This window comes from Falco biarmicus, chromosome Z (assembly GCF_023638135.1).
Source record: "Falco biarmicus isolate bFalBia1 chromosome Z, bFalBia1.pri, whole genome shotgun sequence".
NCBI classification, from domain to species: domain Eukaryota; kingdom Metazoa; phylum Chordata; class Aves; order Falconiformes; family Falconidae; genus Falco; species Falco biarmicus.
In genome coordinates this window covers 25,930,320-25,947,203 of record NC_079311.1, presented here as the reverse complement: position 1 = coordinate 25,947,203, position 16,884 = coordinate 25,930,320, and the positions used below count along the sequence as shown (strand labels likewise).

The 16,884-nt window shown below is 36.0% G+C and overlaps 1 protein-coding gene and 1 long non-coding RNA gene across 4 annotated transcripts in view; one reads left to right on the top strand and one right to left on the bottom strand.

Moving 5' to 3' along the window:
- Positions 1-13,089, top strand: part of LOC130142319 (uncharacterized) — a 93,025-nt gene extending 79,936 nt beyond the window's left edge. The window contains exon 3 of the long non-coding RNA XR_008819356.1: positions 12,199-13,089. This is a non-coding gene — a long non-coding RNA (uncharacterized LOC130142319). The remainder of the gene's footprint in view (positions 1-12,198) is intronic.
- Positions 1-16,884, bottom strand: part of FBXL17 (F-box and leucine rich repeat protein 17) — a 281,652-nt gene that overhangs the window by 13,264 nt on the left and 251,504 nt on the right. For 2 of the 3 annotated variants that reach the window (XM_056323975.1, XM_056323974.1), the window contains one exon: positions 2,514-2,656. In XM_056323975.1, coding sequence (XP_056179950.1) covers positions 2,514-2,656 — 143 coding nt within the window. Of the gene's footprint in view, positions 1-2,513; positions 2,657-16,884 lie in introns of those variants that run through there. The other variant, XR_008819355.1, reaches the window with a different exon arrangement.

The window sequence follows — 16,884 nt, the reverse complement described above, 5'->3', positions numbered from 1 at the left end:
TGGTGTGCGTGTTAGATGGCAGGAGATACGATAAAAAGAAAGGTCATGGCAACAGCAGTTTGATGAAAAATGAATAATTTGATTATTTTCATGGTGTGGATCAATAATGCTCTGCATCTACTGAAGCACATTGCCTGGAGGCACTCATATAATCAATGGCATAAAACAGAGCCTGCCTTTACCCAGGCTTGCAGCCTCTCTGATCTTTCTTGGGAGGACCCTTGACGCCTCTAATTTATGTCAACTGCATATCAAAGAAATTCCAAAGAGCCTGGGTCATAAAGAGTATTTTAATGGTAACCATTTGAAGTCTACTTACATATGTTCCTTATGTAACTGTGTTTAAGTACTTCCCCTCCAATGCCTGGGAATTCCTAGAAAGGCACAAATGCTACCTAGTACTAGCATAAAAGTCAGTACCTTAGAAAAGGAAGGCTGTTGAGAAGGGGCAAATCTTCTAACCTTCCCCTCACTGCAAGCTAACAATGGCCCAAAGACAAGAATTTCAGTCAATGGGCATTTAAATAAACCCTTCTGCACGACCCAAGAATTCTTTTTAATGATGTGCCGGACACTGACTTTTTAATTTAATAGAGCAGCCACTGGAAAAAATTAGTTCTGCATGATACTGGGGAGAGACAGTTGAAGACATGATTTTGTTCAGTAAATTCTCTGTTCATCTGCAGTGGAAAAAGGGAGCTGGCATCTTCTAGCTGCCAAAAACTCTTAAGTCAAGGATACTTACTTCATTCTGTCTGTGGAGCTATTTTTCCTGTCAAGGCTTTGCAAGCAAGAAAATAATTCCCAGTGGTAGCCCTACTACTACAATGTTTGCTGTAACAACAAGTTTTAGCTACCATACTTGGGTGCTCATACACATGCACACATGCCTGTGTGCAACATGCATACACACACACATGCACTTGCAGACACGCAATCAACGCTGCTTTTCTATCTTCCTTGAAGCTTTCTCAAAAAAACGTTTTTTTCCTTTTAGCAGTTGACTTTCATAACACAAAAGACAGTGCATAATCCTTTGTGAAGAACTAGGAAAGCATTAACCAGGAATTAGAGGAATACAGACCGTAGTACATGGAGCTTAACTGATGAGGTAGTAAAACTTGTTTACAGCATCAAGATCATTGATTTTCTATAGCAGCTGAAGACAGGACTGAATTATTGCACTTACTAGATCCTTGTTGATTGTTCAACATTACCTAAATTCACAAAACAAATATATATGTAAAACTGATCAGGTGATTCAGGTCAGATCTAATTCCCAAGGTCAAGTAACCCTTTGAACATTCTCTAAGTACATAATCTTACTACAACCCATCAGACGCACATGCTCTTTTTGTCTATTGGCTCTTATAAAACACTAATGTTTAGGACATTAAGTGGAGTCAGCTTTAACAGACAGAGCAATTCTTCCAAAGTGCTCAACCTCCTCTCAAACTGGAAACTGTCTAAGGCTGGGTTTGCAAAATGTTGTTTTTAACTCTACAGCTGACCTGGAAATTATTATTCTTGCCAGCTGAAATACTGGGTTTTGTAATTGTCTTCTGTAAAGCACTGCAAGGGATGCAAGGGAATGGTTTTGAGCATAAAGTTTCTTAGACTAAAACCCTGTGTTTCCACAGGCTGTATCCAATCAGAAATTCACAAGGCTGAGACAGACGTGCTTATGATGGGCATCACAAGCTGGACATTTCATTCATGATGGCTGGAAAAGAAACAATCCCTGCAGGCATATTTGAAGATTTGAGATCAGAGACTCTGAATCTCCCATGACTTTAGCTATTTCTGCTGTGATCCCAGGCTTCTTGATCTCTTTTCACTCAACAGAGACACAATTCCTGAAGGCTACATACATGGTGAGGTGGAGCTGCACTGCCTTGTCTTTTTTCTTTTAATGATAAAATGTTAAAAATTACAGACGTTCTTATTATATTCCAAGTAAAAAAGCTACATAATAAGAAAGTAGTAGTTTTTTCTTTTCTTTTAGCATTATGGTTTTATCCAAATCCTTGCCCTTGTGTTCTTTAAAACATTATATGTGAGCATACCAACGCATGTATAGAAAACTACTCTGGAAGTAACACTTAAGTATATTTATTATTCTTTTCTTTCTTTTTCTCTTTCTTTTTAAAAAACAAAGTAGTCTTCCATAGTAATGACATGACATACCAATCACTTTTAGCCAAAAGTATTCAAAAGCCTCAGAGGGCAGTTTTTACATAAACCTTTTGTGAGCACCCCAGGCTGTGGGTGTAGCCTGCGGGTGTATTTTGAAAATGTCAGCACAATATAAGCTCTTTTTAGTTCTCTAGATACTTTTTTAGCTTAACATGTGAGCACAGTACACTAGAAGAGTTACTGAAGTAGTGAACACCAAACCTGTTTGTACAGAAAAACACATCTTCCCGCCTCTCCCTCCCTCACACATAAAAACACGAACACTCAGTCTCACATGCACTCAGAAGTGGGCACCAGTTCATGCAAATGCTCCTTACCTGATCGCATCTCATCAGCCCTAAATATCTGAGAGACTTGCTGCTTTGTGCAATTTGCGTCGCTCCATAGTCTGTGATTTCTTTGCACCATCCAACATCCACTGTCTCTATTGTTGTGCTGTATCGTCCAATGGCTATCAGAGCTGTAAAGATATTAAAAGTATGAACTATATAGCTATACTAAGCTCAGTTCCATGTATACACTTAATGATGTTGAAATTAAATTTTGAGAAGCAGTTGTCATGTACCTTGTAAAAAATCTTGTATTTCAGCATTTTTAATTATGAAATAGCTGTCTCTTCAAATTAGAAATACACACGTGCAAACACATACATAGATAAACAGACCTTTCTATGTATTTTTCTATCAATCAAGATAAATAGACCAGTTAGTGGAGATATTCTATAAAAATTCTTTTAATTACTTATTTTTGAAGGATCAAGGATCAGTTAACTGAAATTTAACTAACTATAGAATAAAAACAATTCTACCTCACTCTTCTGAGAGAATTAACTGATTTTATACTATTAATACCTTTTCCAGCAAAATAATATTCCTAAGACAGCACAGAGGATAACAGAAAATTTTCTGTGTCAATAAAATAAAGAGTTTTATAAAACCCTGCAGGTATCTTATGTCATACATTTTATAACTATATTCTGAAATTGCATTTGTTTCCTATTGTTCATATTGATGATGTAATAACAACAGTATGTCTCATGTTTTCTTCTTTTAAAATTAAAACAAAAGACTGAATTTTTATAAAAGGAAAGGAAAAAGATCTGGAAGTTCTGAAAAGACTGAAAAATGGCACGTGGGAGAAACCATGAGGCATCTGAACAAGTGGGGAAGGCTTTGTCATGGCACAACTAGTCTGGAATAATAGAAAGGGACACAAATCACTAACATTCTGGTCACCATGGACTACAGAACACTTTTCAGAAAATACAGAGTTGGAAACTATTAAATCAGCTTGGGATTTCTTAACATGAATGAGCAACACCCTTCAGTAGCTACAATCTCAGTGTAAGAAAAAAGTCCAGGGTTTCTGGTGTAGAAGTCAGCCATCTGCACGTAGCCAAAGGGCAGGATGTTTACAATTTTTAACTCCAGTTATAATGCAGTTGCTGAAAAGGAAGATGAATGAGTGACTTCATCTAAACGATGCAAGTATCTTTAAAGAGATGATTTTTCAGCAGCTGTGGGCCAGTGCTGTTCATGCGACAGAACCTACTGTCAGAAAAAAATAATAATAAAAAAAAATTATGAAGAGCTGTTAGCTCTTGATATGCCAGATGTCAATCTTAGCTAATCAGGGTGTAACTGAGACCTAGAAGCAGAGAGAAAGAACCCACCTGACCTTGCAGCAGTTTTACAAAGACCTATACTGATGGTAGACAGCAGTAAGGATAATTTCATAATTTATAACTATTCGAGTGGACTTAATTGGCAGATAAAATCAGCCAAAAGAGGCCAAATACATTCTCAGAAGTGGTGGAAGGTGCAGTAGTACCTATTTCTTTTCCTGTAGCAGTTCACCAAAAAGGGCAAAGGTAACTGAATTTTCTAACTGACATAATGAAGTTATGATACAATCATCTGTGTAGTTTCATTAAGGTTTCATTGATTTTTGCAGAGTAATACCAACTTTCCGTTCTCTTCCCAGTACCTCCCTAAAAACCAAGTCCTAATTTTGCAAATATGTAAATATATGTATAGCAGAACATAAACTTTGTACTTTTTTACAGAGTCATTTTAGTATACCACTATAATAAAAATTATAGGAAGACAGAAACTTTCTGCATATATCTTGCACTAACAAACACTATAGCAACGATAGATGATTGTAACTCCACAAAGTAGACCTGAAATTGTGCAGGAATACTGAAAGCTTGCCATTACATTCAAAATACTGTCAGTTAAACAGAATTTTAAATAGTGTTAAATTTTTGCTAGTTTTTTTAATTTTACAATCATATTCTGTCATTTTCAATGCTTCATGTAAAACTGATAAAGACAAGAAAACCTGCAGAGAATACTTTTATGAGAGTAACTTAAAAGATCATCAGATGACACTGAGGGATTTTCCTAGTAAAGGCATTAAAGGAAATAGATACCATATCTGGGAACTCCCTTAAAAGACTTAAGATTAGAGAGAAAGTAGGGGATAATACTATTGAGCGACCAAAAAAGGGTGTTATACTGTGTGCAGAAGCTGAAGACTAAAGCATCATTAGTCCAAGAAGCTGCCCTGATTGTGGCAAAAAGATGGTTTGAAGCATGAGATTTCATGTAGGTATCTTCACATGCACATATAAAACAAATTGAAAGAATGGAAGATTCTCTTTCTTATTCATAACCACCATTTTACAACAGAATATTCATAGAAAACTGTTGTATAACAACACATAATTTTAAACATGTAAATTCATCATTTGATAGCTGTTTTGGCATTTCTGTGGGTAAAGTATTTCATTTCTAAAGTAGGACCTTATTTAAACCTCAGTTAAGTTTTGTTTATTTTTTAATATAAAGATGAAAATATTTCTACATAATGGAAAAGGGACTTAATAATTATTGAAAAAATTACAAAATAATTATCAAATGACAGATCGTGAAGCCTCTTTGAAGAACTGGCCTTCAATGCTTGTCTTCTGAAGATCTATACTTTAACCAGTCGATTGTTACTAGTGTTACTTTTCTGAAACATTAAAGAATGAAAAAGATAATCCCTGGGATTTGGAAAGCATGAGTAATTTTCCATACATCAAAGTGTGTATGCATGATTTTTGGACTACATTGTCATTACTGTATTCTATCAATTATTAGGAAAGCCAGAACAGAACTTCAATGATACCATGAGACAACCACCAGGGTTTTTTTTTTGTATAAGTAACAATATTTACGAGAACAACACAAAATGGAATAAAAAACCCTCAGGATGTTACATATCAATATGATACCTAAAAAACAAAATGGAAACTAAAAAAATTCCAGCTGTGACATTTGGGGAGCAGGGCTTTCTAAGCAAATGTATTTAGCAGTTCAGAAGTTCCAGACTGATTTTCAGACAACTGTTAATCTGCTGCCTTCACCCGTGTTCCACATTTGTACATACACAAATAACTGAATGAAATTTCATGCTTCAGTCAACCTGTGTGTCTTAATCTGTGCATCAGGTATGTCCTAGGCTGACCATGGCTGGGGTGTACTTTAGATTAGCACTGCTGAATGGGTAATATTTTTGTCTGGCTGGCCTTTCCCTTGCAGCATTCCTCACCACTGTCTCAACCTAACTGCTCCTACAGAGCCCACAGATGCCGTAAGCACATACTAGATTTTCTGTCTATCAGTATTAAATAGCTGGGTATTCTCCAATACGTAAAATCAATTGACAACATTTCTCTAATCCAATTACAAATGACACCAGAAATCAATTACTGCATTACAGACTACTGAAGACTTTCAATATGCTGTCATATGCTAGTAGAAAGTAACATATTTATCTTGTACCTTGCAACTCCTTGCCCCCAGATTAGTGGACACCTTCCTGGAAAACTGAATATTCTGACCAGCATACAGTGTTACACTGTGGTCATATATTGCAACAGTTCATCCAGCAAACGCAAAAAGAGTATGCCATTTTAAAACACCAATGGCTATATTTTCAGAAAATGTCAAGGTGTGCGACTGCATCCTCACAAGAACACTCTTGGTCAGAGAAAAGAGACACAATTCAGCACTCAACAGTGGAAGATAAAGAAAGGCCAGGAGAACAGGTGAAAATGTAACAATACTTTCCCAGAAAACTTTCCTCTCAGAAAAAAAAAAAAAAGTGGATTAGGGACTTTCTGAACTGGGATTTATGCCTCTCTACTTCTGTAAATTCATCTAATCAGTCTTGTAATCCACAAAAATTTTTCAGGTTCCACAACAGCCTGTGGCAAGGCATACCTTGGCTCAGCTACCTTCTCTTTTGAAAACCACCCTCTCTTTTTTTGTTTGGAACCTGCTGTAAAACTTGATCCTGGACTTCCACCTTTCATGCCTGCTTAGCTCCTTTGCAAATGCTCTCTGGAGTTCCCAACAGAATGTATGGAATCAGGTCTTCCTTATTGCTTCCTGACTTCTTCAAAGTACTTTGTCTGATACGATTGTACAGCACCTCTCATAGAACAGAAGCTGTGTCAGCTCTTCCCTGATATGTCATACTTATTAATGTGTTCACTAATTGTATTCCATATTACTACTAATTTGCCTTATAAAGACCACAGTTTTATCAGTTAATATTTATCTGATCTTTCCTGAAACTTTTTTTGAAATACCTCTGCCAAGCAGTCCTGTGGTAGTCAAGCAGGTTTAAGTGAAGGATTACACAGTGCCGTTAGGAGCTCGGCTATTTCATCCTTGAGTTCTTTTAGAAGTCTTGAGTACACACAGCTCTTCTGCTTGTTTGAGCAAAATACTTTAAGCCACAAGCTTCAGCTAAGAAAATGTTTGCATTGCTCAACAGCTTTTCTTCCTCTGCATTTGCCCACAATAATCAGAATATGTTGCTGTTCTCAGAAAGTCTGGCAATAATTTAACAAGAAAACATACAGTAAAAGCCTTACAAGTCTGGATTCTGTGTCTTAGGAACTTGTAACTCAATCAGCAGTAAAGAACAGTCAAAGGTGTGTTTCAATACTAATGACAACCAGGCTTAAAAATATAGTGAGTGACCAAACAGAAGAACATGACACATTGAAAGTAAGTAGAGGTGGGTACACAAAAATCCATGGTGTAATTTTAAAGATGCTGGCTTTGACATATGAACCTCTCTGTGTGTGAATATTTAACAGTACATCCAATTATTTTCTCTCACTTTTTTATATTGCCATTTATTTTGGCAAAAGTGAAATTTTACGTTTCCTTTTCCAGGGTGAGGTTGGTGGAACGGAAATCAGCTGATGTACAGCTCCTACATAGCACAAGATAAAGTGTAATGTCTCCAACTGGAATTGGAAAATCACCCCACAGGCTTGAGCTGTATTAAGCAAAAATATTTTCCTGTTGAAATGGTAGTTTGTTGTAGCTGAGAAGGCGAAAGGACCTATGCAGCACCAGTTCTGTAGGCAGAGGTAGCATCTTGTAGCTGAACAGCTGGAATAGTTGGAAAAATAAGAGAAACTTTGTCCTTAGTGCAGCACCATTAAGAGCAAATAGTAATTTGGTCTCATTTTATTTTAAACTGATTAAGTTAAACTGACATAGCTAAATGCATCTGCTAATACAGGCAGAAATGACTGCTTTAGTCAGAGAGGAAAGATCTCCATTTAACTGTGCGCAAACTGTGAAACAAATGGTTGCAATGAGAATGTTGTCATGGTTAGGTCCACTGCTGGACTTGATCTAAGCAGGCAACAAGCTCTCACATCTAACAAAACTGGGGGGATGAGACTGCTGTATTTATTTTCCAGGATTGTTTTGGTAAACTACAGTTGGCAGTGCATCATCTTGAGGATTTCCTCCTTGATTTTGTGTATATAAAAAATAAATCAGAAACAGGTATTACACTAATATGTTAAAAAAAACAGTAATCTAACATTTATAATTTAGTCATGACCATTCTTAAGTTTAAGTTCACTACAATGGAAAAAACATACATATCTTTGGTATGAACAATAGATATTTGGCCTATGCTTAATTTAATTTTAATGTATTTTAAAATCTGAAAACAAATGCTCCAGGTTATGCATAATCTTAGCAAATGAAATTGTTTGGAAATACGGTGTATTAAGCAGAACTACACCTAATCAAACATATTTTTACTGACATGCACCCACTACACAATAAAGTACTTCCTTTATCAAGAAATCCTAGTCCAATTTAACTGAAAATAAACCTCTGTGAGGTTTAACTGTGTTGCTGTTTTGCTCCTTTCAACCCCTAACACACTGCATATGGAAAAGGAACTGCATTTGGTCAGCCTTCAGTGAGGACTGGATGTTAATGTTTTTAAAAATTGATTATGATTGACATCACCCTGACACCAGGGCATTATATATATACATGCACTCATGCAAAAAACATTCTAGCATTTGTTTATTAAGTTCTTTTTTCATTAATGTCAAAAGCATTTAAATGTGCAAGAATTAGAATTTAAAATTTCCAACCTCTCTAAGGGTTTAACACAGAGTAGAAATCAATCAGTCAACCAAGTATTACAAAGTAATAGTCTTCTTATGGAACTTTCCATTATCTTTGATTTATTATATAGCCAAAGCTATTAAGGTGGCTTTGATAACTATCTACTAGCTCCTGAAAAGCCTAATGTACAAAAAAACTGGGAGGAAGCTTATGGAAGTTAAAATTGCAATAAGCAGATGTAATAAAAATAAAATTAGTAAAGAACACTATACATTTAGATGTTAAGAGAATGGTGTTAACAGTTCAGCTTAGTGGACTGTGAAACATTCTTCTGTTGGTAGAGTTAAAAGTTGCTCTCATCTGCTTCAATTATGTAAACTATGAGTGGACAAAGCTCAGGAGAGGCTACAGAAAAATGTTTTAAAAGATAAACAGTATTTCCATCTTTCATTTCCATTATTCTGTTGAATTAGAAACAGAAAAGAAAGATGTAATTTCTGTGGATAAATTGTAAACATTTGAATGCATTGAAGCTTTACCAGTCACCAATATTAGTTTGATGTTCCATTTCCAGTGATATGTAGAAAGGCATTTATAGATTAGCCCAACTAGACACTAACACTTTTCAATTGTAAAATACAGTTGAGTACATAGACAATATACTGCCAACTAATTTTGATATTTTATTATATTTACAAATTAGAACATTAACTTATATATGTTAATAATACCCACCACAGTATACAACATATTAAGTATTGAATATTTAGTTAATACAAATATTGCTTATACATAGAAAAGGCTCTTCTTTACAAATGCAAACCTCTAAAAACTTCTTTTCAGAAAAATTTTCAGTGACCTTTTTTTCCCCTGAATTAAGGCAACAGAATTTGATTCTTCAGAGCAAATCTTGATGCCATAAGCAAAAGTTTGATCATTTTTCCCACCAATGGATAGGGGCTGTGTTTACCCCTGCACTGATAAGATTGACAGTTATATGCCATGCAAATTGCATGAGGTCTTGCAGTTTATCTCATCTGTTATGTGCAGAGACGCAATACATGCCTAATCCCCTTTCCATTTGTTAAAGATGTTTTACTGCTGTACCTACAGACAGCAGCTGAAGAAATCACTGCTTGAGTTCTCTGCTGCTTTGCTCACCCAGCACAGGAATCATAGCTCACAACTCACATTACGTCTGCCTTAAATGAAAACCATTTGTATAAAACTCACTGCATGATACAACTCTTTATATAATCCATCTACTCCTGTTTCAAATTTCTAAGGGTGTTTCGATGACTAAATAAATGCTTGTTCATCATATACTGATATATTTTATGCATCAAGCACTGTAGTTCATCTGCTCCCAAATAAAGGGTATCACGGGTATATCACTCCAAAATTTCAGTTCGTGCTGGTTTCCCAGTCAAAAATCTAATTCTGCTTAGGCTTCAGCATGTCCAGTTGACAGGTAGTATGACCTATTTTTTCCTTCATCATCATGAACTCACCTAACATCTACATTTCAGTGCCACCATGAAATAGCAGAGCAAGACAGACAGAATTTGTACAAGAACTGGCTTTCTACCAGGGAACTCAGCCAATCCCATTTATAATCAACCACTTAAATACATTCCTGACTTTATCTGTATAAGCAGTTCCCTTGTAATAAAAGTAAATACATAAAAAGAAGAGGTAACCATGAACTTAACTGTTCTCAAATCAGATGTCAATCCTAATTCACTAACTAGTTTTTCTTACAGTACACACATCCATATAATAAGCAAACAGGGAAGCAATTAAGTCCTTTTCCCTAGTGACAGTGATGCAAAAGGGAGATTTGTTAGTGTTATTTTTGAAAATATTTTATACTAGCATTATTTTAATATTTATAGCAAGTGCTCACAGAACACAGTAACCAGAAAGGTATGTAAATAGGTAAAGACATAAGCTTTTGTAAATACTAAAAAAGGTTAGAAAAAAAGTTGCCCAGTCTGAAAAAGTTTCCCAATGGAATGCTGTATCATCTCTCTGGATGGCAAGCCTGCATTTTAAAATACTTGGTGTATTTTGTTTTATCTATTGTCTTCACCTGCCTCAGGCTGCTTGAGGTCCCCTGTGATAATTTTATTGTTTTACCTTTGTGCATATGTGGCTATGGGCAACATTTCTTGAGAATGAAGTATGGGACTGCAATAAAATGCAGAAAGATATAGGGGCATGACCACACTGGGAAACCAATCTAATAAGATGCCTCACAGAAATGAAAAGGAGACAGACTCTATCCCTTGAGCAAATCTGTTTTCTCCAAGAGTTCAGGAAATCTGGTTAAATCCCTTCTCTCTGGATGAGTATTTTGACCTTGATTTGGAAGTATGGTGGCAAACCACTCAACTAGTGATACAACTGCAATTTTGACTAAAAATCTGTTTGAAGGAGATAACACATACATTTTAAAACAATGTATTTCTGGCTTCTCTTTTGAAAATAAAATCTCATTATTTAAAGTACTAGTTACCTAAGGAAGCCTAAAGATAACGCCTGGAGGCAAGAAAAGCCCCAAGGAACTGAAAAGACCTAACACTTGTGAAAGGAAACATGGCAGAGGCTGCTTTTATGCAGGAAAAGTATTTAATTTTATATTTTTCTACATAAAATATATTTAACACAGGTATTTTTTTTTTCTGTAAGAGACATAAAAGTAATTAGTATATAATTAATCCATCATGGTCCGGTTGTAGTATATGGTACCATTAAGTGTGTACAGTATACAGTGCTGTATTCAATGCCAACTTTATTGGCTGGTACATAGAAAAAGGGCAACTGCTAAATCAGCTTTTATTCTATAGTTCAAACCCCAGACACATGGGGCGATTAGAGGGCTATGATTTTCCCAAGTCCAATTAATCTTAGTGCTTGCTTTACTTTTTCATCTTGCATATTTGACCAGACAAAACCATAAACAAAATAGTACATTTCTACAAAGGTGATTAAACAAAACCTACCTGTTGTCCTATATATCCAAGTAAAACTCTGCCATAAGTGAGAAATGAAATTGAAAAAGCAGAAAAGAGTAATTTTTCAAAATCACCTTTAATGTAACAGGTGTTTAACAGCTGTTTTCTCAGAAGTCTACACTAAGAACAAGGCAAAACCATGGACAAAATCATACAAAAAGGTTTGCTGTATTTTATACAGGACTCTTTAAGAAAAATTTTCAACATCGACAACAATGAATTAATGCTAAATACATCTGTAAGTTTGCCCAAGCAAAGAAATGCCCAAAATCTTGAAGATGAGGATGCAAAAAGATACTACTACTGGAAACAGCAGCCATGCAGCATACTTGGTTCTGTCCTGACTGCACACCTCTCATGAAAATATTTTAGAATACCCATTTCAGAGATGGACCTTGAAAGTGGTAGTTGCCGCTTGCTTTAACCCCATGGTTTTAAGACAAATAGCCCCTGTGGACCAAGCTGTTAAAACCTGCTCTATTTTCACTTGCCTGAGGACACTAAAACATAACTTTTCTTCTTTCCATTATTTTGCCTAGGAGTAATCTCCATGATTGCCACAGACACAGTCTGATTGCAAATGGAAAACAGTAAGCCTGACTTCAATCCCCAAGAAAATCATGGAGCCAATTTTCCTGGAAGCCACATCTGAAGGACACAAAGATGACGGGGAACAGCCAGCACAGATCTACCATGTGGAAACGAAGCCTGGTCAAACTGATGGCTATTCTGTGATGACGTGACTGACTCTGTGGACAAGGGATATGTAATTTTTTTTTTTTTTTTTTGTCAGAAGAGGATTGAGAAGAAGTGCTATAGACTGAAATACGATTACTTCCTTTTCCAGTTCAAAGATGGAAACAAATTTTATCTTGGGGTAACAAAGACACCAAAAATTACCCCTTAAAAGAGGAACAAAAGATACACACGGGAATTTAAATACAATCTTTTCAAAAAAGATAATGGGGTTTGAGCTTGTTTAAACAACATGCACCTAACATATGAAAGCTGTTACTCCAGGCTGATACTGCATGCAGGAACTTAGTAGCATTCAGAGATGACAGTCACAATTATTGATGACAGTGAAAACCCAGACCTAGACAGCATTAAAAATAAAGGCTATAATCTTCAATGATGTGAGGTACATGCAATAACCCAGAGACATAGGAAAGAAAAAATCTTTTTTGAAATCTGGCATTGTTTGGAGAACTGGTGTATGCACTGCTTATGAACTTCTGTGAATGCCTTGAGAAAGCTGGATCTTGGAGCATTTCAGATGCTATAAAGACAGTCACAGAATGCGGAACAACACATACAGACCAGATGTAAAATCCACATAATATTTTCCTGGAACAGGTTGAGACAATAAACTGGCAGAAATTCACTTTATATCGCTTACTAAATATATTAATATACAATTATAAGTGATGGATAATAGTATGTGTATCATTGTACATATAGAGTATGTGTTATATATATATATATATATAATTAATACTATTACAATCTCTTATTCACCATCTCTTATTATACCAAACTTCTGATAGAGTTGGGTTTGGCAAGTCCAAATTTCACTAAAGAAATAAAAATCAGGATGCTGAGACGCTGACTGTAAAAAAAAAATAATTTTAGTTAGTCCTGAGTCACATGGGATTGTAAGAGAGGGGGCAGAGACAGAAAAAGATGTTTTCACAGTGAGGGATTTTACTGTTTAGCCTGTTCAATTGTGGGATCAGCCAAGATAAGAGCGCCTTTCTAGAGAATGACAGAAAGTAATCCTAAATGATGTGGGAACATACCCTTTTGCAAATTTAGCTTTGTCCTTCTTGTTGAAGGACTCTAGCTACTGTATTCTTCTGATTAATAAATACTGACTTTGAAAAGGCTGCTCAATGGTCTGTAAATACTTGCTGAGACAAAGGATGACATCTATGACAGAGGTCTATACTCATTCTGCCACAGAGGCAAAATGTTGAAAACAGAGATCCTAAGCTGAAGAACAATAGGACTGTGCATTTTGCCCTTTCAAAAAGGACTCATAAATTTATCAATTTGAAAGACTACACATCAAAAAGACCAGAAGACTGGAGAAAGGAGAACATCCAATAAGTACACGACAACATGTTACTTCTGCCATGCACTAAAGCATTTCACACTGTTTGATGATAACAATGACTACTTAAAACATGATTTAGTGTAACAACTTGTAAGTTTTTATGGACTTAGCAGCAAATAGAAAGTAATAGATACATTTTTAGTACATAGATTTTAATTAATTTTAAAATTAATTACAATTAATTTTAAAGGGAGACAAGCCAAAGAAATACTTACTAGAAGATAAAGATTGCTTAAAAAATATTTTAGGTCTACAATCTAAAAATGGAAAAAAATGGCTACTGAAAATTTTGGATTTTGTTGTAAAACTCCTGGTGTATAACTGTTCAGTACTCATCATGAGGGTAGATACTTGACTGTTCACCAAAACTCATGAAAAGTAACAGACAATAAAACCAAGATGCTACACCAGACAGACTGTTCATGCACTGCAATAAACATACACAGGAAGTACTTTTTAACTCCCAGAAGCACACCCAACCAATGTCTTTTTAAGATATTTATACAATTTTAAACAGTTCTCAGCTTTAGGAGTACTAGTTATTATTAATGAAGAATTAGATATTTATTTTTCTAACTCAGCCAGTTCATATTTGCTATCCTTACTCAGAGTTCTTGCAAAATGGTAAGTGAAGACTGGAAAACTGAGATTCATGTAATAGGGTGAGGAGTGTTGCATAGTCTTGGAAAGCTGTAGGCCTAGGAACTCAGAATATGGGCTCGACAGAGCAGTACTGAACAGAATGAAAAATCTTCTGTGGATTTCAAGGTACTATGGATTGTGTTACAAAAACAGATCTAGCTCTATGAAATGGCTAGGCAGGGCAGAAGGTGAGTGATCATGTGAAATATAACACAAATTGAAAGAAGAAAGGAGCAGAAATTACATTTTAAAAGTTAAAAAAAGGAAAAAATTCCTACATGTATAGATTTATCTGTATAGCCCCCAGAAATCCACAAATAAATAATAACAAAAAATAGTAGCATCTTTATTAAAACTCTTTATAGCCTTGGAATATCATTCTCTGAGACATTATGTTTCCTCTATAATCACTCCTGGGCTTCCCCCCCACCCCCTCCCCCCAGAAATAATGTTGGCATCAAACACTGTATTTTGCTTGCCCCATGCATGTCTGTAACAGTTTGGCTGTGCAGTGAGCTGCTGAAAACATGAACGAACAAACCACTTCAATGCCAAGCCTCAGGACAACCCATAAGCCATCACATCCTGATTATCAAATTTGTCTGCAAAAGACCTGTGTTTAATAGCCGTCCAATGGCTACTTCCCAGTCTTCAGGATGACAGTTTGAAAGCCACTACTTTAAAAACAGGAGACTCAAGAAGTCCATAAAGAGAAAGAAGAAAGTACTCAGCTTCAGACAGTGGTAGAAACCTCCAGATTAGTCTAAAACATATTGAACAAATGAAGAAATGCAGAATGCTTACGCTTGTATCAGAAAAGCTGTCTGGAAAACAGCAGCAATAACAGACATTACCTAGTGATGTGACTGAGATACTACTATGACATTTCCACAGCATTAAAGAAAGAAGCCTCAAATAAAACATTCAGACAAAATAATTCAGGTGCACCATCACTGATCTTTCAACGGTTTCTTACTTTTCAGATACCTGAATTTTATTTTTAATGTTTATCTTATCTAGCTGGAAAAGACCAACTTCATACACTAGCTTTGCCTTCTTTCATCCACAACAATTTTTATTTATGGAACTAACATTAATATGGCTATGATACGTAGAAAGTTTCTCTACAGACCTAGCGCTGGCTCGTGAGACCATACCTTGAATCCTGTGATCAGTTTTGAGCCTCTCACTACAAGAAAGATATTGAGGTACTGGAGTGCATCCAAAGAAGGACAATGGAGCTGGTGAAGAGTCTGGAGAACAAGACTTACAAGGAGCGGCTGAGGCTCCCAGATCTGGGGCTGTTTAGCCTTGAGAAAAGGAGCCTGAGGGGTGATGGGAGACCTTATTGCTCTTTACAACTACCCAAAAGGAGGCTTGTATTAAGGTGGGTGTTGGTCTCAAGTAGGAGGTGGCAGGACAAGAGGCAATGGCCTCAGGTTGTGCCAGGGGAGGTTTAGATTGGATAGGGTTGTCAAGCACGGGAACAGGCTGCCCAGGGAAGTGGTTGATTCATCATCCCTGAAGGTATTTAAAAAACGTGCAGATATTAGTGACATGGTTTAGTGGTGGACTTGGTAGTGTTAGGTTGGTTAAGGGTTGGACTAGATGACCTTACAGGTCTTTTTCAACCACAATGATTCCATGATTCTGTGATTCAAAAGCATTGGGACAGCTATAGCTATGGGACAGGAGTAATACATACAGTACAAGTATAGTGGGAACAATGTTGTTTCTATTTCTACTGCTGATGAGGCAAAACACAGTAAGACAGGAGAAGGTATGAAGGTAGGATATGGCAGGATGATACAAATATAGACAGTGATAGTACTATTTTAAAACCTTAAGCATGTGAAGACATCTGTTTATGCCAGAGTACATTTGTACCTGAGAGTTTAAGACAGCTCTGGAAACACCATTTGCTGTTAAAGGTTTTGCAGTGATCAGCAGAAGCACAAGCACTGCATTTTGTCAGGGAAAGGCAAATCTCCACAAACAGAGAGGAGACTGGACACCCACGGAAGAAGGTGCGAAAAGGGTTCACACAACCAATTCAAGGTCCAGGTTAACTTTCTAGATATGCTGTAATACATAATAGAATCACATGTATCTTTGCCAAAATATATTTTAAGCTGTTGTAAAGATGTGTTCCTGTCATTTTTAAATTAAAACCACAGTATGATTGAAATACATATACATTGCATGTAAAAGCATGTATTTAATTTAATTTTATGAATTATGGAACTGATACAATACTTTTGTTAAAATTGCCGAGTTGAAGTATATTATTGAAAGTATCTTTTAGATCTTTAAAGAGATCTGAAAAGGACAACAAAATTTGATGTAGTGGCTGACAGACTGCTCTGACTGTTTCCTATTGTGCTAATCGTTGCTTAGGTCTCAAATCACAGCATGAAGTTACATATAGCATGTGCTGCAACAAATCTATACAATCAGGAAAGGACAG